Source organism: Coniosporium apollinis, assembly GCF_000281105.1.
Source record: "Coniosporium apollinis CBS 100218 chromosome Unknown supercont1.28, whole genome shotgun sequence".
In the NCBI taxonomy this organism is placed as follows: domain Eukaryota; kingdom Fungi; phylum Ascomycota; class Dothideomycetes; genus Coniosporium; species Coniosporium apollinis.
Genome location: NW_006913290.1, coordinates 287,725 through 312,762, shown reverse-complemented (window position 1 = coordinate 312,762; position 25,038 = coordinate 287,725). Strand labels below are relative to the sequence as shown.

The window sequence follows — 25,038 nt, the reverse complement described above, 5'->3', positions numbered from 1 at the left end:
GCTGACATCTAGAGGTTCTAATATACTCTCATTGCAACGAAGTGCTGGTTTGAGATATTGTTTGACCGTATATTGAATTGGTGGAGAGTTTCGTACTAGCAGATATACTCCCTTGGTAAGATGATGTTGATTGGTGGCTAAGCACTTTCGAGGTTACTTGCATGTGGTTTGTGTCTCAAAGCGAACTCATCATAAACTCCGTACTGTCTATAGTATCCGTTACTCATTACAACCCCTGAGCTACTCTGCTCCGCCAAAATAATGCCGTCACCGCTTGTCAACTCATCCTCGTTCCATCGTTCCCGGCAGGTTTTAGGTGCTTGTCTCTGCCATATTCGTTTGATAGTTCCATCGCATCCTACTCGGCCAGTAATGCTGCGCACTGTGTTCGTAAGCTTCGTGCGGCTACGCTTTACGTAGCATGCGGCTTCTGAGCAGCCTGGTCGGCTTGTGAGCGAAGGTTCGCGGAGGTAGAGCCGCTGCCGGAAAAGTAGCGGGAGAAGACCGGCTGGAGGAACGAGCGGAAGACGATCTGGGCGCCGCTGGAGAAAGGTCAGCTGCTGCTCCTAGGGCTCGGAGTCGGGGCAATTCGTACCCGGTCTGGGGAAGCGCCATCCAGAGCACAAGGATGAACTTGAAGGTGTAGTAGAAGGCTGTCACGTGTCAGTTGGTGCTGGAAAAGTGATGTCAAGACTGCTGCCTTACGGAACCAGTAGACGGCGTTAACCGCGCTCTCGAACACACTACAACCGCATTAACAAGATTGTTGTCGTGTAGCGGGTAACAGCAGAATACTTACGTTAGGAAAGCATAAACAACCCAGTACTGCAGCGAGAAACAGTCAGTCACATGCTGGCAAAGACGCTTGCGCGATCGCAAGGAGAATGCTCGCATACCGTCAACCACTACTCGCATGTTAGTGATCGTTCTGTACATGCACTATCGCATCCCTTGCAGCGGGTCCAAACTCACCTGAGTATCATCGGTCCTGCTTGAACTGAATAAGGCGTCCAGCGAGTAATAGGCCGGAATAAGGAAGCCAGCAGTGTTGACAAGGAACTCTCCACCAATGTTGAAGAAGATCATGAAGAAGTAGAGAGCTCCAAGACCAAGCACGACATAAACCTTCGGGACGGAGGTCTGCTTCTCCAAGTTGTTGAGGGCCGGATACTTCGACAGCTAGACAGACACAAGGCGTTAGTTGTGTGTACAGTTCAGTGAGTGCTTCTTCGCCGCAGTACGACACTCGCTGCCGGTTTCAAGGCTGCGGTCGCAATGGTTTCGACCGCGATAAGAGGCAGACGTACCTCCTTGTCGAGCTGCGAGATTTGGTGCTGGGCGCGGTCTTGGAACGACATGTTGAGGGTTATTTTGGTTTGAAGGAGAACGATTGTTCGCAACTAAGGCCGACTCTGTGGGGTTGGCTGTGGTTGACAGTGCAGTTGGTGTTGTAGGTTGTGGGTTGTGGGAAGCGAAGTGGGCGGGAGAGAGAACGTCATCCGTCTGAGTGGCTTGGTAGGCGATCGATGCCCAGACTGGCAATCGGTGTTGGGCGGCTGGGGGGCACTCCTACACGTAGAATCCACAGCTAACGTTATTGTTGTTGTGTTTACTGAAGTCGCAGTCCTAATGCTTTGAGAGCTTCTTTCTTGTCACGACGCCAGAGTCACTCGGTGCAGCCGCAGCCATTCACCGCGCATGCCTCTGCTGCACGTGAGAAGTGAGCAGCAATTTTACCTTCGCAACCGCCGAAGCTCGGTAAACAAACATCAGCTCCCACCACCACCAGCACAACCACGACGCTGCAATAATCCACCGCGGGAGCAGGCACGCCTTTGATGAGAGTGTGCAGGCGCAGCTATCAGGACTACGTACCTAGGTATTCTTACCGGCCGTGGTTGCCACGCCCCGGTCAACCTCTACCATAGGACCGCCTATCGCCAAACCCAAGATCTGAGATAGAGTTTGCCGCTCCAAAGCACAACTGTGCTTGCCGGATCCTCGTTCTTTGTTGCGCTCTCCTCGAACCCAGGCTCCAGCAGCTTTGAGCTCCTTTCATCGAGACCAGTCTGAGACTGCCCAATATGGCGAATCCTGGGCGGCGGTCGCGTTCGACCACTTCGGCTTCTACTAGGAGCATACCAAGACCCCAGTCTCGAGCATCGACAGCAAGCATGCATTCGACGAATGCGCAAAATACCCCACCAGAGACGCACCTGCAGTTTCCGCCGCATCCGCAACCACACGCTCAAGACCAGCCTGTCAATCTCGCTTCGACATATTCGATGCATGTTTTGTTAGAATCTGCGCAACACGTTAGCAACGCCGAGGGTGCAATGTCTGAACACGGCACACGCAGCCATGGGCAACTGTACGGAGAACAGATGCCTTCGCAAACCACGCAGAATGGGCAATATGCAAGTGCATACGGGCACTTGCCGCCCACAGATCTTGGAAACTCCCTACAGGACGCATCAGCTTACACGGCAAGTGGCGCTGAGATGGATCCTAAGAGGAGGAAGCCGGCCACCACGACGGCGCAGGCCGATATTGAGCTTAGGGAGCTGTTGACTAGGAATACTGGGCGCTCATTACGAGACGTCGCGGCGGAGGTCATAAGTGCGGAACGAACATCTAGAGCGGAGAAGGCGAAACAGCTCTTTGGAATGCTATGGTAAGGATTAAAAACCGAATAATCTCTCTAGCGCTCTCGCTCATGCAGTGGCTGACCGCTCAACTACATCAGGTTGCAATCGGTGTGCCGAGACGCAAAGACATCTGTACCCCGAAGCCGTGTGTACACTCGTTATGCCAACAGATGCGCCACAGAGAGGGTGATACCTCTGAATGCCGCCTCATTTGGGAAGCTAGTGCGGGTCATTTTTCCAGGCCTTCAGACACGTCGCTTGGGAGTGCGAGGAGAGTCAAAGTATCATTATGTGGATCTGGCAATAATCGATGACCAGCAAGAATACCAAGTTACGGAGGGTATGGTCGCCGCTCAGAACTACAACCAGGAGGCGACGCGGCGCCATTCAACGGCAACCCAGCTGGATTTTAAGTATGTGCCTCCCATTCTCACAAATATCGCCAGGAGCTAATTAATGTTCACTTCAGTTCGATACCGCAACTACCAGCAGATACCGCAGTTTTTCCATCCCAGGACCAACACTTCGACTCGCCAACCCTCTCACCACTGGAAGGCTCATCATCGTCTCAAGGCCGCTTGTTTACAGACCCATACACGCCCTCGTTTTCCCACGGTGCTCAGTCATCGGAAATGTACAAGCAGACGCTCAAATTCGCACCACCCGAGCACGATTCGTTTCAAGATAGCGATTCCATAGAGCTACCCAACATCTTCAACTACGTTCCGCCTAGGACCGACGTGGACGCGGCAAATGCGCTTTCGGCGTTGTATCGCACACACTGTACATCTCTTGTGGACTGCGTTAGATTTTGCAAAGAGAAGCAATTCTTCCGCCTGTTCACCTCATTCTACGGGACATTGACCGTACCACCTAGGAAGCTGTTCGTACATCCGGATCTGGCGCCGTGGATAAAGGAATGCGACTGGCTTATGTATCAGAAGATGATACGGTTCGTCTCGCAGCTTACGCTTCAAGTGGCGCCGCCAGTCGTACTACAATTCCTCGGCACCATCTCAAAGAGGCTGCATGGATACATCAGTCAGGTCTTCCATGGGCATCCACGTCACGTTCTCGAGGCGAAGCTTGAGCCGGCCACGCTATTTGCAGGCCTGTTACATCGGATGCTGAGGGTGAACTCGACGGCCCACGCAGCCGCGGCGCTACTCATGACCGATCAAAATCGCGATCTTATGTGGCATGACTGGGTCACGTTGGTCAACCCGAAGCGTATCATGGAAAGCGAACTGCCGGACTGTGGATACGAGGAAACGTACAAGATCTTGACACAGGATGTGCGGAGCATTCTTCAACCGTTGAACACCCCCGCTTGGCTGGAGCAAAACACTCACTATCAGGAGGCTGCCGCCATAGCCAACGCGAATGATATAAATATGCACTTCAATAGCGATACCGTCATCGACCGCATAGCCGGCTTCCTCTCGCGGTTACCAAGTCGCTTTCCCGGAGCCAGCACACGAACATTGCTCCATTGCATAAGCGCCATCGGCACGGCTGCGATCCGAGAGATCACCGTGGAAAACGGCAACAGCTTCAATCTCTGGTGGATCACGAAGGTCTTCGTGGATGAAATGAGCCTTTGGCTAGCATCACTAGGTGGCTTCCTGGATCATCAACCTGGAGATCCACGCCAATCACCCTTCCACGGGGTGCAGGAGGGTCTACCCACAGGCGGAAACGGAAGTCAGAACAATAGTCGCTACAGCAGCGTTGGCCCGGACTTTAGCAACAACCTCAGCTTCGCAACGAACAACGAGCAAGCCATGCAAACCACAGGGCGCTCGGACATTGAGAGTAAGTCGACGCGCCAGAACCTGTGACCCGGCTATAGATGGTTGACTGACTCAAAGTGTCGCAGTGAACTCTCAGAGACTGCAACACCCTCTCGCGCAATCCACGCTTCCGGACAGCTTCGACATGGACCTTCGTATCAACACGACCCACGCCAAGCATACTCAGGAGCAAGAGCACGACGACAGCGGCATCGGTATGAGTCTGATGGAGGACTCGATCGAGATGCCCAAATTCAGCATGTCTGACCCTGCGACTAACTTTGACTTCAGAGCAGGCCACTTGCCGATGGAGTAGAGAAGAGTCGGAGGATGAAGCACGACGTGTACGCTTGATGACCGTCTTTGATGACACGATCTTTTGGGAGGGACTGGAGATTGCTTGTTTCATACATCTAATGTTGTATATTGGGAGGCGCCTAGGGCGCATCTAGGCTGCTTCTACAGCCGTCGGTGAAGCTATAGTGTCTGGATGCCTGGGTTCCTTGGATGGCTGTCTGGATACTGGCGTTTTGCATTTCCTTTTGTTTTGGATGGCTGGCATTCTGGGGGTTTGCCGGACCGCGTTGAAAACTTGGGAGTGTTTCTAGTGGAGTTGGGAACTCATCTGACACGGCTTTTCGGTGTGTAGCATCAGGTCGAACAGCATCAGACCCATATCCATTTTATATCCCTCTATTCCGCTATGTTGCACGTGACATCGCGTTTGCAGAACCGCTTGGCGACAGCGGCGCATCAACGTTTTGCTGAACACTAACGCTCACTGCCACCAAAACCTGTATATATCGACACTCCTTTCCTCTCTTTCGTCCCCGCTTGTAACTACAATACTCCTCTTCCGTACCGCGCCAACACTTCAGCCAAAGCGCACCTCATCTTCCCCCCATGCCCCCCGGACCACCAATCCCCCTCTTCATCGCCTCTCTCGGCAACCCGGGCCCTCTCTACAGCCGCACCCTCCACAGCGCCGGCCACGTCCTGCTCCAAGAACTCCGCGTCGTCCTCAGCTTCCCCGCCTTCGAAGCCTCCAAACCGCTCGGCAAAGGTCTCGTCTCGCAGAACCTCGCCAACCCAGACAACCCGTGGTGCCTATGGCAATCGCCCTCGCTGATGAACACGAGCGGCGTGGCTTTGGCCGCGGCATGGCGGCACTGGCAGCTCCAGCGGGAGCGAGAAGGTAGAGCCGGGGTGCTGGTCGTGCTGCACGACGAGCTTGAGAAGGGGGTTGGGGAGGTCAAAGTCAGGACCGGGGGCAGCGCGAGGGGGCACAATGGGCTCAAAAGCATCCAGGCCAAGATGCCGCAGACGCCGTTTGTACGCGTGGGAATCGGCATTGGGAGACCGGAGAGTAGGGAGCCGAGTGATGTCGCGAGGTATGTCCTCAGGAAGATGACGGATAGGGAGGAGGCGGCCATTGGGGACGTTGTGGGGGTGGTTATTGGGACGTTGAGGGAGGTGCAGGAGGGGAGGATTAGGCCTGATGCTGTGGGAAAGAGGGGTGGGTGAGCTCGAGAAGGAGAAGAGGAGGAGTGGCAATGGGTAGCTCATTGGCGCGCGTTGTCTCAGTGTAGACCCGATCTTAGCTGCGACACAAGGAACCTCGTGCGGTGCTTCTAGAGGAGCAGGTACTATCACGGGCCAGAGAAGATGAGCTGGGCTCGCGAAAGGCTACCCGACATCGACAACTGTTCGCCTATTTCGGCCGGTCTACCGTCCAGTATAGATCAGGTGTCTCCAGCCTACGGCTTGTTTTCCCAACAGAAGACTGAAATCGCGGAGCTATGGCCAAGGAACCTCGACAACTCGTCATCAAGAGGCTCGAAGATGTGACAGCGTCGAAGGTTGCCGCTACCTTGATAACTGTCAATCGATGGGGTTTCTGACGGCTGAGGGCCTGCATGAACACCCACTTCAGGGCGTGGCAGAAGGAGGATATAATTGCTGTAAGGCCACACGCGGCTTGCAGCCGCGAGCGGGTCTCGAGGTCCGTCAGTTCAGGGGTATCGTCCAGGATGTTTCTGTGCTACGCGAAGGGGTTGTTTTGCAGAAGCTCGTGCAGATGTGCAAATAGGTACCAGCAACTAAGTCAGATTACCGGCCGCGTGTTCCAACAACAAAGCAGAAGCTTCGTGTCCCTTGGTTTCTAACGCTGTGGATTCACTCAACTTCGGCATAGGGAGAGCGAAACAGTTTCAAGCTACTGAATGATAGCTCTCGTTTTGGCTGGCATTATCATCGTCCCAATCAGCACTCAAGCGCTGTCCAGCAGCCACGTGATCAGTTCCGTAAACCCACAAAGCCAGAACAGACACCTCTACGCCCCTCCCCTTTTCCAGTCACCAATCTCAAGTCCCTCGTGCCTTTCCCAGTTCATCCATGCACTCCATTAACCCAGCTACCCCATAACCAATGAAAACCCAACCATTGCCAATCCCACCCCCAAAGAAACAACGCCTGAATCCGCCCCCCGACCTCAATCATAAGCCCCCTCAGCACTACTAAGCGCACTTCTCTTAACCGGCGGCGGCGGTGGCTTCTTGGCCCTACTCGGTGGAGGAGGCGGTGGAGCCTTCTTCGCCGACCCGACTGAAGCCGGCGTCTCGGACGTAGACCAACTCGCATTCCTCGACATCCCGCTGCCATATGATGTCGCCGGGCTGATCGACCTCGCGCGCCCGTACGACCGCTCCGTCGGGCTGCTGCTGTCCGGCAGCGCGGAGTCGTCGGAGGGGTCGTCGAAGACGGTGGCGGGGTTGGGGTTGCCGCGGCTGCGGACGGGGCGCAGCTGGGAGCGGTTGGCGAGGAGGATGGAGGGCTCGGTTGGGACGCGCGACATGCGCGGCATTGGGGGTGGAGAGATGTCGCGGCGCCGAGTCGGGGAGGGGGCGTCGTGTGTTATGGAGCGGTTCATCTTGGGGCGGAGAGCGGGGGCTGGGGGCTCGGAGTCGAAGTAGTCGGTGCGTTGGGTTGTGCTGCGGGATGGGAGACGGGGGATCGTCGACTTGGGGACGGATTCGTGGTCGTTTTCGACGCTGGTGAAGCGGTCGCTGTAGGTCGTGTTGGAGCGAGAGCGGGGAGCTCGGCGGGCATCGCGAGAGTCTGCTCCATTGGCACTTCTGCTATGCGTTAGTAACTGCTGGTGTGACTGAGAATGATTGTCGCTGCCTCAATACTCACTTCGCTGGCCAGTCTCGCTTCAGCTGCACGAGGACATCCCTGCACTTATCGTAGTAGGCCAGCTCCGCGTCCACGAAAGCCGTCAAGTCTGTCACGCTCTCCACCTCTGCCTCCTTGATGTCCTGCATCCGACGGAACACGTCCTCGCTAGACTCCTCGTATTTGGCCTTCTGGGAACGCAGTTCTTCTTCCATCCGGAAATCCTCCTTCTTCGACTTCTGCATCTTGGCCAGGGAGGCATCGTACGCAAGGCGGCGTTGCTCGAGCTTCTTGCGGGAGGTCTGTCATGTTATCAGCTACTGTCAAGGAAGCTCTCTATAGAGGTCGCACCTGGTATTCCTTCATCTGAGCCAACGACCGCTCCAGCGACTCAAGCCAGCTTGAGGTAGCGTTGGCTACGTACGATTCCTGCATGCGGCCGATCTTCTCGTTCGCTCGGCCCATCGCGGACAGACACATGCCAAACTCTGAATCCGGCTCAAAGTCTTCGCCGTGGCTGATCATGGTCGAGCCCAGGTAGGCGACTGGCAAGGTCTTCTCGCGGTCTTCGACTTCGCTGCGCTTGGAGAGGGACTTGATGTACATGTTCATGGACTTGTGTAGTTTTTCCATGCCTGGGTCTTGTCAGTACGATGCACAGGAGGACCATGGCCGTCTGTGAGAGAGGTATACGTACCGTCGTGCCTCAAGGTCATCTCCGTCTCCAGCATCTTGAAGTCTTCCGACGTGTTCGTCTTGACCTCTCCGCCCATGCGCTCTCCCGCCCATTGCTTGAACCGGTCGAGCTTCTTGTTGACGTTCATCTTGGCTGTAATGTAGCGACTGAGAGCTTTTTGGTGCTTTGGGAAACGAGCTGTGTGGTCACTTGGGTTTGTGTAGAGGGCAGGCGGGGCCTGTGTGAATGCAAGGAATGAGTTGAATAAGAAATTGGAAGTCTGGAGACGATTGCGCAATGGTCAAACGAGAGAGAACTCCTTCGCCGTCTTGCAAGCAGACAGGTAGAAAAAGTCAGGCAGAGTTGTGCTGGTTATTGCTGGAGGGCAATGGGGCAATGGGGCAATGGTATTATTATTCCTGCTGGACAATCAATAGGGACAGGGCAGTCCGTAGCGCCGTTGAGGTGCCACTCGCGTCGCAGCTGCCGAATCTGGGGAAGGCGCGATTGGACAAAGCCACCAGAAAGCCATGCAGGACATCCCGGTGCTTGCCGAGCATGTGTTTCAAGAGCGCCCGGGCCTGTTTCACACCCAAAATAAAAGTGCGTTCGACCATTGATCGCCTTACAGCTGAGGTAGGTTGCATTTAGTACAAGGCTGTTCTTACAGCAAGACTTGTTGTCCGCTTGGATGCTTAGTCCTCCTAGGAGTCTGCAGTGTAGGTACCTTTCAACCTCATCAAGGGCCTCGGTGTTTGCAAAGACGTTGGGTAGATAGTAGAGCTACATTCGAGGTCTAGGGTCAGAAACCGTCTGCGAGACAGAAGTGAAGCCCTAACCGATGCCCTAAATCTGGGGATCCCCGTTCTTGCATTAGGGGGAAGCCCGCGAGCATTCGCATATTGTCGATCCAGTAGCGATGAGGGCAACAGCCCAGTGCACACAGCGGAGTGAGACACCGCACCACTCCTCTAGTATTCGACTCTCAGATACACTGTTCTCCCGTCCAAATCCTAATGTACAAACGATACAGCGAAGAAAACATCAACATGGAAGCGCTGGCCGACCAAAAAAACTCCCAGCATCGCGTACGATGCATATGCATGACCGACTCCGGTATGCTTTCTGCCAGACGTGGTCCCCAAATGCGGCCTGTCAGAGCTAGAACTGAAATGACATACAAGAAGGTGTTGATAGAAGATGGTTTGCGCAACGTAACTAATGCCTGCCGCTTTTCATCTCGTGAGATCGAAACTTCATTTCGTGTGTCAGGTATGTTATCTGGCGAACACTTTGACCACACCGTCGCCGCCGGCGGACACAACTAGTCGGCCATCTTGTGACCAGACGACGCTGCATACGCCTTCGCCGCGCATGGGTCGGTGGCTCGTGAGTTCTTGTGTGCAGATTCTCTTCTCGAGAGACCAGAAGCGGATCGAGGCATCGTGGCCGGCAGAGACGGCTTCCCGGCCGTCCTTGCTAAGTGACAGGGATGAGATGGCGGATGGGTGGGCGCGCATGCTGTATGTGCATTGACCTGCGAGATTTCTCATCAGTTATAGCTCGGATTGTAGGTGAGCGATGATACATACCACTATTGGCATCAAAGAACCGAATGAATTGATCCTCATGCCCAGTGATCACGACGCCCTCCACTCCGCCTCTATCACTTGAGCCCGTTGCGCCGTGCATGCCACTGTCTTCTTCAGACATCCCTCGACCAGAGTCTGCGCTCATGCCACCTTCAGGACCAACCGAAGTCGCAACGACGGAGTTGATGCTCGTATCGGGGGTACCGTCATATGTCTCGCCACTTGCCATACCAATGACCTCCTCGCCGGTTCGAGTATCAAAGATGAGTACGGAAGAATCCGTGAACGAGACCACAAAAGTCTCACCAGTGAGCGATAGCGGGCTGATGCACGTAGGGGAAGGAATGCCTGCACGCTCGATGGAATGGATCAAACTAGAGTGGAACGGAGTAGCCGTGGCCACATTTGGCTGAGGCGAGGAAGGATAGTTCGAGCCGGAGGTTACTGAATGCCTTCGGCTCCCACCGACGCCACGCCTCGAGCCTGTTTGCGGTGCCGCGAGCTGCGGAGGCGCGCTGACAGCCCACAGCTTGATAGTGCCGTCGGCAGAGCCAGATGCGAGTAACACCCGATCCGGTCCACCAAAGTTGTTCGAATCCTGCCCGAAGACAGAGGCGCTTGTTGCGGGTAGCACGCAGACGGTCCATACGGCATCCTTGTGTCCCTCTAATGTGGCTTTCGGATCCACTCTTCCTCGCTCCCACACCCGGACTGTTGCATCCTGGCCGCCAGAAAATATCCAGCCGTCACCCGTTACTCGACCACCAGTCGAGAATGATGCAGAGGAGGGACAAGCAGCCAACGAAGTGACGACCCCATCATGGCCTCTGTGTGAGAAGTAACTCTGAATGTCAAGATCAGGCCCGGTACCATGCTGGCCAAAGTTGCCGTAACTCGCCGGGATAATCCATCGCTTGATCATGCCGTCGTCCCCAGCGGTGCAGATCTCGGGTTCTGAGGGGCTGCCTCCTCCGGTAAAGATGACTGATCTGACAACATCCAGGTGTCCTCGGAGCGCAAAGCGCACCTTGAAGGCCTGTGCATCAGCCTTGGCAGCCTGCGCCGCCGTATCGCGCGCTTCGTGGTCCTGGCTTCGTCGCCGCGACATCGAGCTCGAGCCTGAACTTCTTCGTCGCCCATGTGACTGGGGGCCGGGGCGTGGCGGAGACTTCGCTGGTATGCTGTTCGCACTGGGGAACATGTCGGTGTCTGGCCGCCGTGGTGGGGGTACATCGGGTGGTGGTTCAGGTAGCGTCGTGCCCTCATCGAAGTTCCAGCCATCGGGATCCTCGGAAACAACATTTCGAATTGACAGAGCTTCATCCTCTCTTGCTGGCACAGGTCTGCCGTACGCGTCATAGCTGTGCGTCACTTTCTCCACTTGTTCCTCAGCTATTGATTGAAATCCGGGTGTGCCTTGTGGTTGTTGTGTTTGGCTGGATGGATCTGCCGACGGTAACGCGGAGGGTTGCGAAGAGAATTGCTGACCGACGGAGTCTCTGGTCATGGAGGATGCTTGAGGGGGCTGATATGACGCGTTCATCGAGTTCATGGGTTCGGCTGTTAGGGGCACGGGCGGAGGCTGGTGGTTCGGCAATGCTGATTGATGCGACATGCCCGCTCCAGCCTGCTGCTGCTGAACCTTCTGACGCTGTTGTAGATAGGTATCCTCCATTGTTAGCGGCGCTTCGGACTGGCTCAGAAAGCCGGTTGAGTTCGTCTGCGCTTGAGCGTTCGTTTGTGGTGGAGGAAGGTGAGACGGTGGAGTAAGGAGATAAGTAATCTCTTCGACACATTTGATAAGGTATATTCGGGATTTGTCTTGCATGGCCTCTTTCTCCGCCTCCGGTCGATCTCCAGTATCAAGAAAGGAATTGTGGATTTGCAGAGCTGCGAATATAGAGCAGTCAGGTCAGCGCCGGGCCAGTATAATGCCACAAGTCCTATGCCTAGCAGTGTACATACCGCTTGTCAACTCCGGCCTCATCAAGCCCTTGCCCTTCGGCCCTTGCTTGGACTCGTCCTCTGCCGGAGGCTTCTCGCTACCAGCTAAGGCCTTGTTCTTTGCGCGTTCATCCCTCAACGCCTTCTCGAGCATCCGAACGTTCTTCCCCAGTATGTCGTTGAGCTTCTTCGCTGATCGGGAATCACCTTCCAGCTTGGAAATCTTTTGTTTCATCTCAGCGCGCTCAATGTCCCAAGCATTTCTTGCTCGCTCGTGGTTGTGCCATTCCATCTGCAGAAAGCGCATAACCCCTACGATCCAATGGTCAGCGATGGTTCTGAGAAAGTTGCTCTTCCACGACTGGTTTTCGTCTCCGCGAAGCTCCATGGCTCACCTTGCAGCGTATACTCCGTCCCAACTGGACCACTGCTCTCCGTTGCCCCTCCACTGCCCATGGCAGATGGCGACTGCCAGGCCATCAATGGCACCTTGTTATACGCAGGTCTTCGTTGTAGGTCGGCAGTGACATGCGGCGTGCGCTATGAAGCGGCTATGCAGAAGCTGGGGAGGAGAGGATGCAGGGAAGCTCTAGGGGCGGCGCGGCGGCGCAGTATCCTGCGCGGTAGCGGATCGGTCGGAGCGTAAGGTTGAAGCTGTCTCTATGATCAGGCCATCATATCAATCAGCCCTTAGATCGAAGGTGTTAAACAGTGGGCACACAGCCGCCCGCAAGCGCTTTACTGCTGTTTGAGGGTCCCTCGAGCCGTTGCGGCTAAAGGGGCACGTGACTTCTTCTGACGGCTGCTGAACCGGCCCCGGAAAATACTGACAGCCGAGCTTGAACCCACAACCACATCATCCAACCGTGGCAGCTGAGATGGAGAGTGGTGTCCGTTAAGTCATTCATTCTAGCCCGAAATAAGTCCCGAAAGCCGCCCAAAGGCCTTGTCTATAGCGCCGATCTCATCTACGCCCAATTGACCATAAACTACAGCGCCGGGATCTTACATTGGGAAGCCTGGGCGCTGGGGGGAACACGCTGGTGCCATGTAGAAAGTTTACTTTGATTGCATATTGTGCAGCGATATCAATCCAAGATGGACTTGATGTCCCTTCATAAGCCACAGTGCTTTGTTACAAGGCTTTGTTCGTTTGTTTTGAAGTATCTCCCTTTCTAGCGCCGTGCTATGTCTAGGGAGCCTGGTATACTTTGTCACCCGGCTTGATGATTATATCAGAAGCCCGTCAGTGTTGCGTGTACTTTATCGAAGTCTGCGTTTACGCTACTCCTTTCCGTACATGCATTGCTTCCTCAATCGGCTTCACTTGCAACAACTATGCGTCTAATGCCAACTTGCTATACGTTGTCCCACTTGAATACTCAGTCCTTCATCTTGATCTTGGAACTGCGGATCTAGCATCAATAGCTTTGTCAAAGCTTAAACATGGGGTTTTGCAACAAGCAGAACCGAAAGCGCAACATGGGAACTGCATTTCAGTATCCCATCCAACACTGAAAGAAGAAAAAGAATCAGAACCAGCATGAAACATCTCAACCACGCCTACCCATGCAACAGAGTATCTTGAAGTTGGACGTACACCCCAAACGTGTATGGTAATTTACTCCGCAGTGCTTGGGTACAGAGGCTCCCATTCGCTCCAGGGTTTCGAGTTGCAAAAGGTGTCCTCCCTGAAGTAACGCAAGGGCTCAACGTTGTGTCCACGCAGTGTCGGCCTAGTTGGGGCTGGATCTCCTGGCATGTTTTAAGAGGTACGGCGCATGTCCCATCCATCCTGAACATAGGTATCATCCACTGACGAAACACCAAACAGGAGTGCACTCTCTCCTTGAAATATGTAAAAACGAACTTTACAAGAACCGGCCGTCCGACGCAGTTCACATGCGTGGGCCAAGGGGTGCTCCGTCGTCCCACTCAAGTATCCTTCTCAGTCGTGATTCTTGCGGCCACCTCCGTACTTCATGATATCCAGGAACTCTCCAGGGCGCGGGGTTGTCGGTCGCCCTGGCTTGGCTGGGATAGTTGTAGTTGCGGGCTCGATCAACCGGTACAGTGTCCGCCCTGCGTAGCTCGGGCATGTGTTGCTTCTCTACACTCCCAGCGGTACGCTGTTCGCCATTTCGGCCTTGGCTCGCAGTGATGCCAGGCGTCCGCAGTCGCTCTCGCACCTTTGGATCGCTCCGGCCTACCACATCCCATCGAAGCCATTGATTACGCTTGTCAGGATATATGGCGTCTTGTCGCTGAGACAATGGATCAGCCAAGTGCCGACGGTAGCAATACCTTGCGTGCCAGGACATACCAGAGATGTTCTCAGCCGTGGCTCGCGGGCCCTAGTATCCTTATCAGGGTACGCCTTGCTCAAAACTCGATGCGGGGCGCCAGTCTGCCAACACGTCCAGTCAGCAGTGTTCCATGAGACTGGGAAGAGGAGGATACCTTCTCAGACACAGGCATTTGGCCTCTAGCATGGCTCGTGGCAGCACATCCGTATTCCCATGAAGGTCCGTGTTGGAATCTAGTCTGCGACTCTGTCAGCCACCTCATCCGGGTTCGAACAAGATGCGCAATACCTGGTTGGTTGTGTTACATCCACTATGGTGCCCCTCGAAGGATGAGTAGCCGTTGTCGTAGTCTGAGGAAGACTGTAGTCAATCAGTCACAATACTTCCTCAGCTGCTCTGTCACTTATGCTTACCCTGGCTACACTCAACAACTGATCGCATACGACGTCACCCTCAGCATAGACCTTCGCGGAGTCCGCATAGGAGGAGACCTGAGCGCCACGTACACCATGACCTTGAGGCTTTCCGTTAGACCACTTCGATTTAAATATACCAGTTGGGCACCAATTGTTGGAGCTGGGACGCTCTACGATGATGATTTCTCGCACGACCGAGTTTCTGCTACGATGTCTCCGGATGACCTCCTCGGCTGCTGCTGTCGCATACGATTGCACGTGAGCTCGCTCGACGTCATGACGCTCATCTGCCTGGATAGCCGCAACCTTCTGGGCTTCCCACTCGGACGACCATTTGGAGTGACTGAGGGCATCATTCAGATCTGCCGTCGCGAAGCCCTCTGCATCGACGGTTTTGGAAACGGTCCGTGGCATCGAATGTCGTACGATCGGTGGACCCGCTTCTATAATTGGATGGCCATTCCCCGGCTGTACAGCGTGGTCGTATGCCGGTGGCGCTTCCCACCAAGCCGCCGCTGCCGGAACAGTCTGTTTTCCAGTATCATGCTGTCGACTCCAGACCCCATTCCCTCGGATCCGCCTGGGGGCGCCGATGCTGGTACGCCTGCTGGGATCAGCGACATAGATATCGGAAACAGCTGGGCGGGCCTTACCCAGCGGCAAAGCTTAGCAACTTCGGGTTCATTGATCCAACGTAGTCCATCGTACACTCTCACACCAGAAGTATAGTTCAAGGTAGGTCTGGACAAGATGGTTATGCCACCATGCTTGTGGCACTTCCTTAGCACGATATCGATCAGATGAAACACTGGTAGATGATTTCGGGCTAGGAATCTTATGTCCCGATCCGAGCATTACAGAAGTGAACTCGGACGCGAAGTACTGGAGCAACCCAATGAGCTTGCGGATCGACTCGGGCAGACATCATTGTGCAGGCGTTGTCCTGCCACCTTCCGTTGTCATTCACGGCCACGGCGTCCCGACTAATAGTTGCCGCGGTACAATGGTCCTTTGTGCAGAAGTCACTTTCTTCACTGGCCATCTTCAAAGACAGCTGCAGGCAGCCGCGAACTGGGGTCCGAGCCTGAACAGGTGAGTCCAGCCCCTAATATCCGCGCAGCATTCAAGGCTGTAAGGCATTCGTTCTCTTGGGAGTCTATTGCGGATTCGCTCCTCAGCCCCGTGAATAGTATCTGCCGATTCAGAAACTCCTGTCCGTCGCTGCTCCAGCCAGCATATCGACTTCCAGGCACCTATGCATTTCGCATGCTTTCGACAGACAGAAGCTGCTTCTTAAGTTGGTAATCGCGCTCGATGGCATACACAATAGCCATTCCGTCGCCTGGCATGATACTGCCAGTGCTGTAGAGCCCCAGCCGGATTGACAAGTGGCTGTGCAGTGCGGTGCCAGTGCAATGTCGATGCACAACCGGACGACAACATGCGGGCGTCAGTTCTGACTGAGGGAATGTCCATTTCGCCGCTAAACTTGCGGCGGTCTCCGTTCTGCCCTTGAGTGACAGTGCGCAAATTCTTCAAGCGATGCTTTTTTCGAGTCCGCATCATCCGGCTCTTGTATGTTTCTTGTCCGAAACAATGTCACGAAGGCATTATTCATCTTGGATACTCGTTTTCGCTGCAGACGTACTCACACGGTATGTTGAATTTACCTGTCTTAGCTTGAACAGATAAAGCATATGACAGATATGGATCTGCTTATATGTATGTCGTATAGGTTGATTGACAACTGCCAAGTACCTTCCCCTGTTCTGTAAATGCTCTTGCCTAACTTCCTCTCCGATGTAACATGATTCAAGAGGAAGGATATCAGCGAGTAGCGGTGTGGGCGATAATTCCTACATCAGGCGGTGTTACGGAGAAGACATGATCGGAGTTCTAGACCCATATGATGCATCGCAGGATAGCTCTGTCATGCGGTGTTGTTCACGGTGGCTAATGTCAAGGCAGCTCTGTCGGGGCTTACGGTCGGCAGCCCTGGACCGATTCACATTCATGACAGGCAGACGCCAGGTGAGCATTGAGTATAGCATGAGAAGTATGCAAATTGTATTTATGGATTCTATACCACTGGATAGGCACCTACGAGACGGGCAACACATACCCAAGCCCATATCCCCTCCTTTGCGGCAGCTTAGTCTAGCCAGCCGAGTTCATACTCCGGTCTAGCCCCTTGAAAAAGCAACAACGCCATCCCATGCATCCGTCGTCACTCATCGCCAGATCCGCAGGCCTCCCAGATAAAATCAAAGACCGGTGTCAAATCACGTGCCCCTCCCCCGCCTACTTCCCTCCACATAACCAACGGCCCATCTACTTGTCCCCCTTCTTCTTCCTCAACGTCTGCCCCTGTCCCGCAAACCTCGTCCCCTCCTTATCCTCCTCCTCCTCCTCCTCCTGCCCCTTCTTCTTCACAGGAACAACCTCATATCCCAGAAACAGCTTCCCCGGCGGCAAGCGCAGCGGCTGCGGGCCATTCGTCCTCCTCACCACCGTCGGCGGGGTATTAGAACTCGCGCCCTGCACCGGCGTCGACGGGTTCGGCGTCGGCGCCTTTGAGCCCCCGCGCCGGCTCGACAGCTTGTGGCCCGCGGACCCGAAGTTCGAGGATACGGCTTTGGCGCCCTGGGCTGCGGTCGTTGAGGAGGGGGCGATCGCTGCGTAGTTTATCGCGGCGGCCATTGTGCCGTGGGGGTGTAGGGGGCCGCCTTTACCGGCTAGGGTATTGGCGGTGGAGGTGCCGCTGCGGGGTGTGGATGTCCCCGACGCAGGGGCGCGCTTGGGCTCTTCGTAGCCGACGGGCGGGGCGAAGTCGACGCTGAGGTCGGTTTCGAGCGTGCAGATTGCCTTTTTGGGGTTCTCGGGCCGCGTTTCGAGCACTGCGATGCTGTAGACGGAGTCGTTGTAGCTGAAGGTGAAGATGTCGCCGGTGGTGAGGCAGGAGAAGTTGCGGAAGGCGGTTTCGAGGACGGCTTTGGGGTCGGAGATGTCGAGGAAGGAGGGGGATTGCGGTTGCAGTTTTATGTAGGTGCCCGGTGGGAGGTCGGTGGATTTTATTTGGATGAGGTCGCCGGGGGAGAGGAGGAGGGTTTCCATGAGCTGGTAAAGATGTGTTTGTCAGTTGTGTTGTCATGGCATCATGTGTGCCCAGAGTGTCCCGCTGTGGGGAGGAGACGTGACGCACCCAGTAAGGCAGATACACCTTCCCCTCCTCCGCAATAAACTCCAGCACCCCCGCATGCGTCACCTTCTCCTTCGCGCCGTTGATCAGCTCAAACAGCATCGGATACGTGATATGCATCCTCGTGAGCTTGTCCAGCGCGCTAGGCGGCAGGAAGATCTTGCCCCCATGGTTTGCGCTCTCCCGCTCCGGGCCCGGCATCATGGCGACGGGGTAGCAGCGGAAGTACTCGTCGAAGCGGCGGGGCGCCATGCCGCCGGCGCGCCGCTGGGCCAGGGCGTACTGGTACATGGACATAGGGTCGCTCGGGTCGTAGTAGCCTGGGTAAGACTGTAGGGGTGTTAGAGGCGTGGACGGGCTTGGAATAGATTTTGGGGTGGATGACTGACCATGCTGGGCGGTTCCAAGTGTGAACCTCTGCTAGGACAAAGATTTGAAGCTTCTGAGGGTTCTAGGAGGAGATGTGGAGGCTGTGGATGTTTGATGGAAGGAGGAGGACTTTATAGGTTGCTTCGTGTACGGTTTGTAGACTTTCGATGTTCCGCGTCGTGAGAGCTGGCGTTCCGCAGGCAAACGTCACCCAACGCGAGAAGTGGCCAGAGCTTCACCCGCAGAAAGCTCCGCCTCAGGCCAGAACCACAGCATCATCATTATATACCATTACCAGCACCTATCTCTACCGGCCGAAGCCAGCAGCAACACCGACTGCAGCTGCAAACTGCACCCAAAGTCATCCCCCCTCACTCACCACCCACAATGTCCGGCCGCCGCGCCCCCCGCCCCAAACGCGCCGCCGAGTCCTTCGCCCGCGGCCACCGTCCAGCTCCCGGTACCTACAACGACGACGATTCACAGCCCTCGCTCAAAAAACCCCGCTTCGACTACCGCAACCCCTCGACCCTCGCGCCCGACGCCCCAGAGGAGGACACTATTCTCGAGCTTGACGAGATCGGCAAAGGCGGGCAGGGCACCAAGCGCAACGCCGTGAACCTCGATGGGTACGAGTCCGACTCCTCAACGGAAAATTTCGACACGCGGGCGGCGGAGAAGGCCGAGTTAGCGAAGCAGCAGGGGCGGGGTGGACAGCATGGCAGTAAGGACGAGGAGGTTAATGACATGTTTGCTGATCTGGAGGAGGATCTCGCGGGGCCGGATGGGGACGAGGATGAGGATCTAAACAGGGAGGGCAAGGGCGGGAAGAAGAAGGTCAAGTTCCTCGAGACGGAGCAGATTGAGGGACAAGTCGCGAGCTCGAAGTCCGGGGGGCATGTGTCTGCGGATTTTGGGCTTAGGGGAAAAGGGCGGGCGAGGGATCAGGAGCAGGAGAGCAGTAGTGAGAGCGGGGGCGATGAGGAGAGGGATCGGGTGGGGAGTGATGTGGATGAGGAGCTGGGCGCTGGGGCGAAGAAGAAGCATGCGCCGAAGCTAGATGCGTTCAATATGAAGCAGGAGGGCGAGGAGGGCAGGTTTGATGAGAGCGGGAACTACGTCAGGAAGGCGGCGGATCCGGACGCGGTACACGATTCTTGGCTCGAGGGGTTGTCGAAGAAGGACATGAAGAAGGCGAGGGAGGCGCAGGAGAAGAGGGATGAAGATAGGAGGAAGAGAGCAATAGCGGATGATTCTGTGCCTACGAGCGAGATTCTTACCACACTGATATTACGGCTAGACAAGGGTGAGACTGTGCTAGAGGCGCTCGCGAGGTTAGGGAAGGGCAAGGAGAAGAAGAGACCCAAATGGCAGAAAAACAAGCGGAAAAACGGAGATGCGATGGATGTCGACATGAATGGATCTGCGGATGACCTGGCGGAAGTGAAGCGGAAAGAAGCCGTCGAGGCAATTACAGGCGCCGCGGATCAGCTTCTAACGCGCGGTCAGCCGGAAATATACGAACACGAGCGAGAGATGCTCATCCGGCAGTACAGGAGAGAAACAGGCGAAGACTGGGTGGAGCCGCTGCACGCAGACGAAGAGAGCGGATCAACAGAAGCCCAGCAGTGGGAGTATCGATGGTCTGACGCCCGTGACGGAGGCGAAACACATGGCCCGTATGATGGGCAGACCATGGTGGCTTGGGAGGGCGCAGGCTATTTCGGCGAAGGGGTGGAATTCAGGCGGATAGGAGACGGGGAGTGGAGCCGCTCCGTCGACTTTGTTTGAAAGGAACAGCGGAGCATGCATCCATCACCTGCAGCTTGCCGATCCGAGCGGCACGGCACGCGACATCACATTCATGATCGAAGCTCGAGCTGAGAAACGACTGCTCTCATTCTGCGATATGGCGCTTAAACTGTTGTAATCCGCCTGTGAGAAACGATCGCGCATCTGCTCGACTGCATTATTTCGCAAGATATTGCCGTTGCATTTACAGTATCAAGCAGGCACTCGAGAGGCCAGTCCAACAGTGCAACGAATCAGCTGTATCGGACGGTTTCTTACTACTGCTGAGCGGTATTCAAACCTTAGAGAGCTGCGCGACTTGCAACACACCACAAGGTCACATGATTAACCATGCATGCGGGCTTGGGAAGGCTCTGGGACGGTCCTTGTTGTCTGCCAGCCAGTCGGGACTGTCCGAAGGCTTCTTGCTGGGGTGAAGCGAGCCCCGGCGGCTACAGCGACATCCTCGAGACTTCTCTTTCATCAAGCATGTGGAGTGATGAAGCCACTTCTGCAGTACGACCTGAGCGGTTTGCTTCTTTGAGCGATATGACCGCGGTGGGCTTGAGTGAGGCGAAGGATTTGCTTGTTCTCAGACTCGTGCCATGCGCGTTGCTGCTCTCCGGATGGCTGCACCCATCCTCATGTTGGTGTGACTATCCAGAGGCATCTCAACCAATGTGGACGGGATTGCACATGGTCAGTCCTTGATCACACATGATGGGGACGGCAGCGGCTTGCCAGAAGTCGTGGCCCTGAAGTAATTTTGTGCAGCGTGCCTTTCTGGCGACATGGCGTTTTTGAGAGAGACTTACGGTTTGGGTTGGAGGTGCTTGTCAGTGGTCGAACGGGCCGCTCCCAGGAGCACATAGTAAGTGACAGCAGCGTCGGATCACGCAGAGCGTCTGCCAGCTTGAAGCTCTTGTGGTCGATCGTGCTGCGTGAGCTGTTGGGTCTTTGAGTGCTTTTCTGCGTGAACAGGGACAGCACGTATTAAAGCCGATGCAGAGCACGGATCTAATCTGATGATCTGCAGCTTCACCAGCAGATGACGTTAGCCGTTGATCCAGCAGTGCTTGTTAGTGCTCGACCATCGCTTTCAGTCCGCGTTGAGAAGCACTGGTTGATGGCGCCGCTCGCGTGAAGGCACCCCTGAGCCAGAGGCCGAGGACGCCACCTGTCCCAAAGGGATCTCATCCGCCTCCTTAATCTCCTTCTTCCCGCCGTTCGAGAAAGCAGACTATCGAGGAGCCGGACGGGCCGCAACCAATCCCAGCAGCTACGCTCTTAGCATCAGCTAGTGGCATTCGTACCGGCGTCCCCTGAAAGATGAAGGAGGGGGTTGCGCCAGCAGTGCAGGAGGTGAAGAGTTAGTGGCAGCCCAAGCTGTGCAGGTGACGAGCCGCGATTTGCCATGTTGCAGAAGCCGTCGCTGCTGGTCGCTGACACGCGCGAGAGTCATGCTCCCTGCAGGTCATCCACTCGCTGGCAGAGAAGCCGACTGGCGAGCCAGTGAGCAGCGTGTGAGAGCAACAGACGGAGATGCAAGAGTCGGTCGAAGCATGCTGTGGCAAGAGTGCTGGCCCACAGAGACTCTGAGCAGAGGTTGTTGTATGCGGTCTGCGTAGGCTTTGTAGATCTGTTTGGCGGGTTGGAGGACGGCTAAGAAGGGCCCCCTGTCGGCTCGCACATCAAATGATGGGACTTGCGCCTGCAGCGAACAGGGCAACGAAAGCACTGAAAGGAGGCCCGTTTCCAGGCCGTGCGATGAGCCCTCTTCTCCTTAATACTACAACTACGCCGCTCTCCCGCAATCACATCATCCCTCTCTGCCAACGCTGTGACGGCCGTCGCTGCACCTGCATCTGCCTTTGCATCTGAAACCACACGCTCTCTACCTAGCCCACCAGACCGCTCCAAGTAGCTCCGCTTGGCTCCACGAGGACCCGCCCTAGCCGTTTCGGTGGCCCTCCTCCCACATCAGAGCTGGCCGAAATTTTGCCCAGTTGCAGCTCGAACAACTTTCCATCCTACTCCCTGGACAACACCTTCACGCGCCCTTCCCACGCCCATCCAACGCCCTTCCCAAACCAGCCTCCTCAAGGAACGACGCTGCGACGCTGTCGCCGCCGCTGCACCCTTGACCACAGTCGCAACCACTGCGCCCAGCGATCCACGGGGGAAGAGGGCTTGGCTATCCTGGCGCTCCGACAGCTCGGTTGAAGGGTCCTGGATCTTTCCGTTTGCCTTGCACAACTTCTGCTCGGCCAGCTACCTCTCAAACCCTACCAACTCTCAACCTCCTCTCTTTCTCTTCACACCCGTCATTGCGTCCCCAGCCTGTTCAGAGTAGTCCTTCAGCGCCTACCGCTGCCTAGCTTTCGCTGCTCGTCTCCGCCAACTGCCTTGTTCGCCAGCACTCTAATAAGCCTGCCTTGAGCTCTCTCAAAAGAGAGGCGACCACGGCCAGCGCCGCTACCTTAACGAAGATCACGCCTTTTCCAACGACCACGCTCCTTCATCGCATCGGATCTCATCATGAGCTACTACAACAGTAATACCGCTCGGTCGCCCGGTGCGCACCGCCATCAACCTCAGACCCTTCACCGGCAAGCTTCGAGGCAGTTCGACGGCTACTCGGCCCAACTGCCGACCGGTCTCTACACTGCAGAAGATCACGCCGCGCGATACGACGCTCCCCGATACAACGACAGACTGAACGCGACAATGCACGCGAATTACGGCGGTGGCTACGATCTGGCCGCCGCTCAGGCATGGAACAATGCTGGCTTCGGGCAAAACAACGCCTTGGCTGCAGTCGGAGCTACCACGCGAATGAAGACCTCAGCCCGGGGCCGAAATCCATTGCCATCGGTAGGCCTTGCACGAGTTTTCGATATTCTTTGGGCTGTTACTGATTGAAGATCGCAGGCATGGACCGACCCGCAACCGCCGCTTCCAAACCACGCGCCCTTCTCAGGCCTCGGCAGCGCCGCCCTTATGCCAGGATCGTTGCGGCCGGACATGGGCTCTGACGCGGACGAAGACTTGATTCCCACCGCCATTGTCATTAAGAACATTCCGTTTGCAGTGAAAAAGGAGCAGCTGGTCGACCTGATGACCAGCATGAGGCTTCCTCTGCCCTATGCCTTCAACTACCACTTCGACAACGGCGTGTTCAGGGGACTCGCTTTTGCCAACTTCACCACTCCCGAGGAGACAGCTGTGGTGATCGACTCGATGAATCATCTGGAGCTGCAAGGCCGGAAGCTTCGAGTTGAGTACAAGAAGATGCTCCCGCTCGCCGAACGGGAGCGGATTGAGCGAGAGAAGAGGGAGCGCAGAGGTCAGCTCGAAGAGCAACACAGGCCGATGGCAGGATCGCAACTCCACGCGCAGCCTTCAATGTCATCCTTGTCGTCTCACATGCCTGCGACTTCGCCTTCGCCTGTGTCGGCGAGGAACATCAAGCCTGGTAGCATGCATCCTCTCGCTGGACCACGGGCGGCAGTTGACCTTTCACCAGAGCTAGATTTGAATGATCCGCAGACTTTGCAGTTCTATTCGCAGCTGCTCCTCTTCCGCGAAGATCATTCGCGGGATGTTTTGGCTTTCCCCGCTACCCTGTCGCCTGCTCAGCGGCGGATCGTCCACACAATCGCGCATCAGTTCAATCTTTTGCATATGTCAAGGGGATCCGGCGACCAGCGAGCGGTCCACATCTATAGAACGGAAGGAGCTCTTGGGAACTCAAGCCCGCCGATCCCTCAGATCCCGACCGGTTATGCTGGCGATACGCAGCGACGCGCGTTGAATCGCGCAGCGACCACTGACTTCAGCGATGTTCGGGCCTCGGAAGGATTCTACGGCACCCTTCGCGGACAGTCCTCCTTCCTGGGCTTCACCCCCGGTTCGCCCGGCGGTCTATCTGCAGGCCCCAACTTGAGGGCGGCGAAGTCATACGCTGATCTCCGGTCCTACACACCTTCGCCTGTGCCGTCCACCGCCAGCTTCCCGGCCACGCTGAACACGAACTATGGCAGGTTCGGCGACTACAACCACAGCGCCGCCTCGACGAACCCAAGTCTCACGACCCCAATCGCCACATCTCTATCCAGCAGAGACGAGACCTTGCTCTCAAACGGCTTCAGCGGTCTCAGTCTTGGCAACGGTTTCGGGCAGGCTGGAAGCCCGCAGCGACTCCGCAACATGATGTCCTGGGGCAGCGAGCGGGACCGAGAAGCGCCCGGACCGATCGGCGGGCACAGGTCTGTCAGCACGAACTACGATGAGCACAGCCGAGAGCGTAACCAGGGACTGCCATCGCGGCAGCCACGCGGTCCGATCCCAGAGCGCGGCACCGGGTTTTCGAGGGGCAGGCCAAACGGCCACCGAAACCACGGCAGCGACGAGCTCTCCTCCAGCTCAGGGGTCGAGATCGTGGTCGAGTAAGAAGAAGAACGAAGTATGAGAAACGTTGTGCTGAGGAAGAGAGGACGAGACGAGACACGGATAGTAAGAGAAGGCATCTTGGCAGTGTGGTGGTCCAGCTGGACCACGTGAAACTTTTCTCACGACGTATACGAAGAATGACGCTACGATCGTAGACCAAACCATCATCATACCAGAAGGGTCCGCGCCCGCACGAAACCGAACTTTGAGTGCATCTGGTGGCCTTTTGTTTTTGCGCGCGAGTTGGGTAATGCGTGAAGGTGAAGGAAGGCAAAAATGCATTCTATGGGGAAGTGAGAAATGGGCGGTTATTTATGTTTCGGCATTGTATTATTGGAGACGTTTTTTTTTCCTCTGAGGAAGTGTCGTCGGTTCGTCCTGAGTTTCGCTCTGGTCGTCAATGTGTCCAAGTTTTCTTCACTGTCGCCGTGCGAGAATGACTGCCTCCGACAATGCGCGATGAGATGTATCAGCATAATACAGCGGAGTTGATCATCAGATCTGTCTCGGTCGCTTTTCGCACAGCTCGTTCTGAGTCACAGTCGCCGACGAGTACCCAACGAATGTTGCGATGTCGTTGCAGATATTTTCCGTTAGTCTCGTCTTTCTTCATAGTCGTTTCCACGTCCCTTTCGTTCCTCAACGAGGTTCGGCCTCCCACCGCAAAGCGTGTGTTGC

General features: G+C 55.8%; 9 protein-coding genes across 9 annotated transcripts; 4 read left to right on the top strand and 5 right to left on the bottom strand.

Annotated features, from left to right (window-relative positions):
- Positions 1-412: 412 nt before the first annotated feature.
- On the bottom strand, positions 413-1,358 carry W97_05845 (protein yop1; the record flags this gene model as incomplete). Its single annotated transcript, XM_007783726.1, has 7 exons — positions 413-542; positions 596-653; positions 706-743; positions 800-825; positions 897-905; positions 973-1,179; positions 1,308-1,358. The coding sequence occupies 7 exons, from the start codon at positions 1,356-1,358 to the stop codon at positions 413-415; spliced, it is 519 nt and encodes a 172-aa protein (XP_007781916.1).
- Positions 1,359-2,084: 726 nt separating this feature from the next.
- On the top strand, positions 2,085-4,757 carry W97_05844 (uncharacterized protein; the record flags this gene model as incomplete). The annotated part of the gene is made up of 4 exons (XM_007783725.1): positions 2,085-2,674; positions 2,747-3,061; positions 3,118-4,463; positions 4,528-4,757. 4 exons carry the CDS (start codon positions 2,085-2,087, stop codon positions 4,755-4,757), a joined length of 2,481 nt encoding a protein of 826 aa, XP_007781915.1.
- Positions 4,758-5,344: 587 nt separating this feature from the next.
- W97_05843 (uncharacterized protein) lies at positions 5,345-5,965 on the top strand (the record flags this gene model as incomplete). Its single annotated transcript, XM_007783724.1, has 1 exon — positions 5,345-5,965. One exon carries the CDS (start codon positions 5,345-5,347, stop codon positions 5,963-5,965), a length of 621 nt encoding a protein of 206 aa, XP_007781914.1.
- A 967-nt stretch (positions 5,966-6,932) lies between these two features.
- Positions 6,933-8,439, bottom strand: W97_05842 (uncharacterized protein; the record flags this gene model as incomplete). Its single annotated transcript, XM_007783723.1, has 4 exons — positions 6,933-7,575; positions 7,637-7,917; positions 7,967-8,250; positions 8,313-8,439. 4 exons carry the CDS (start codon positions 8,437-8,439, stop codon positions 6,933-6,935), a joined length of 1,335 nt encoding a protein of 444 aa, XP_007781913.1.
- A 1,129-nt stretch (positions 8,440-9,568) lies between these two features.
- Positions 9,569-12,283, bottom strand: W97_05841 (uncharacterized protein; the record flags this gene model as incomplete). The annotated part of the gene is made up of 4 exons (XM_007783722.1): positions 9,569-9,828; positions 9,884-11,773; positions 11,849-12,139; positions 12,223-12,283. The coding sequence occupies 4 exons, from the start codon at positions 12,281-12,283 to the stop codon at positions 9,569-9,571; spliced, it is 2,502 nt and encodes an 833-aa protein (XP_007781912.1).
- A 1,442-nt stretch (positions 12,284-13,725) lies between these two features.
- On the bottom strand, positions 13,726-15,252 carry W97_05840 (uncharacterized protein; the record flags this gene model as incomplete). Its single annotated transcript, XM_007783721.1, has 6 exons — positions 13,726-14,091; positions 14,151-14,234; positions 14,288-14,371; positions 14,422-14,493; positions 14,547-15,153; positions 15,203-15,252. The coding sequence occupies 6 exons, from the start codon at positions 15,250-15,252 to the stop codon at positions 13,726-13,728; spliced, it is 1,263 nt and encodes a 420-aa protein (XP_007781911.1).
- A 1,628-nt stretch (positions 15,253-16,880) lies between these two features.
- On the bottom strand, positions 16,881-18,045 carry W97_05839 (uncharacterized protein; the record flags this gene model as incomplete). Its single annotated transcript, XM_007783720.1, has 2 exons — positions 16,881-17,666; positions 17,752-18,045. The coding sequence occupies 2 exons, from the start codon at positions 18,043-18,045 to the stop codon at positions 16,881-16,883; spliced, it is 1,080 nt and encodes a 359-aa protein (XP_007781910.1).
- Positions 18,046-18,504: 459 nt separating this feature from the next.
- On the top strand, positions 18,505-19,908 carry W97_05838 (uncharacterized protein; the record flags this gene model as incomplete). The annotated part of the gene is made up of 1 exon (XM_007783719.1): positions 18,505-19,908. One exon carries the CDS (start codon positions 18,505-18,507, stop codon positions 19,906-19,908), a length of 1,404 nt encoding a protein of 467 aa, XP_007781909.1.
- A 2,538-nt stretch (positions 19,909-22,446) lies between these two features.
- W97_05837 (uncharacterized protein) lies at positions 22,447-24,360 on the top strand (the record flags this gene model as incomplete). Its single annotated transcript, XM_007783718.1, has 3 exons — positions 22,447-22,782; positions 22,840-23,383; positions 23,435-24,360. 3 exons carry the CDS (start codon positions 22,447-22,449, stop codon positions 24,358-24,360), a joined length of 1,806 nt encoding a protein of 601 aa, XP_007781908.1.
- Positions 24,361-25,038: the final 678 nt, after the last annotated feature.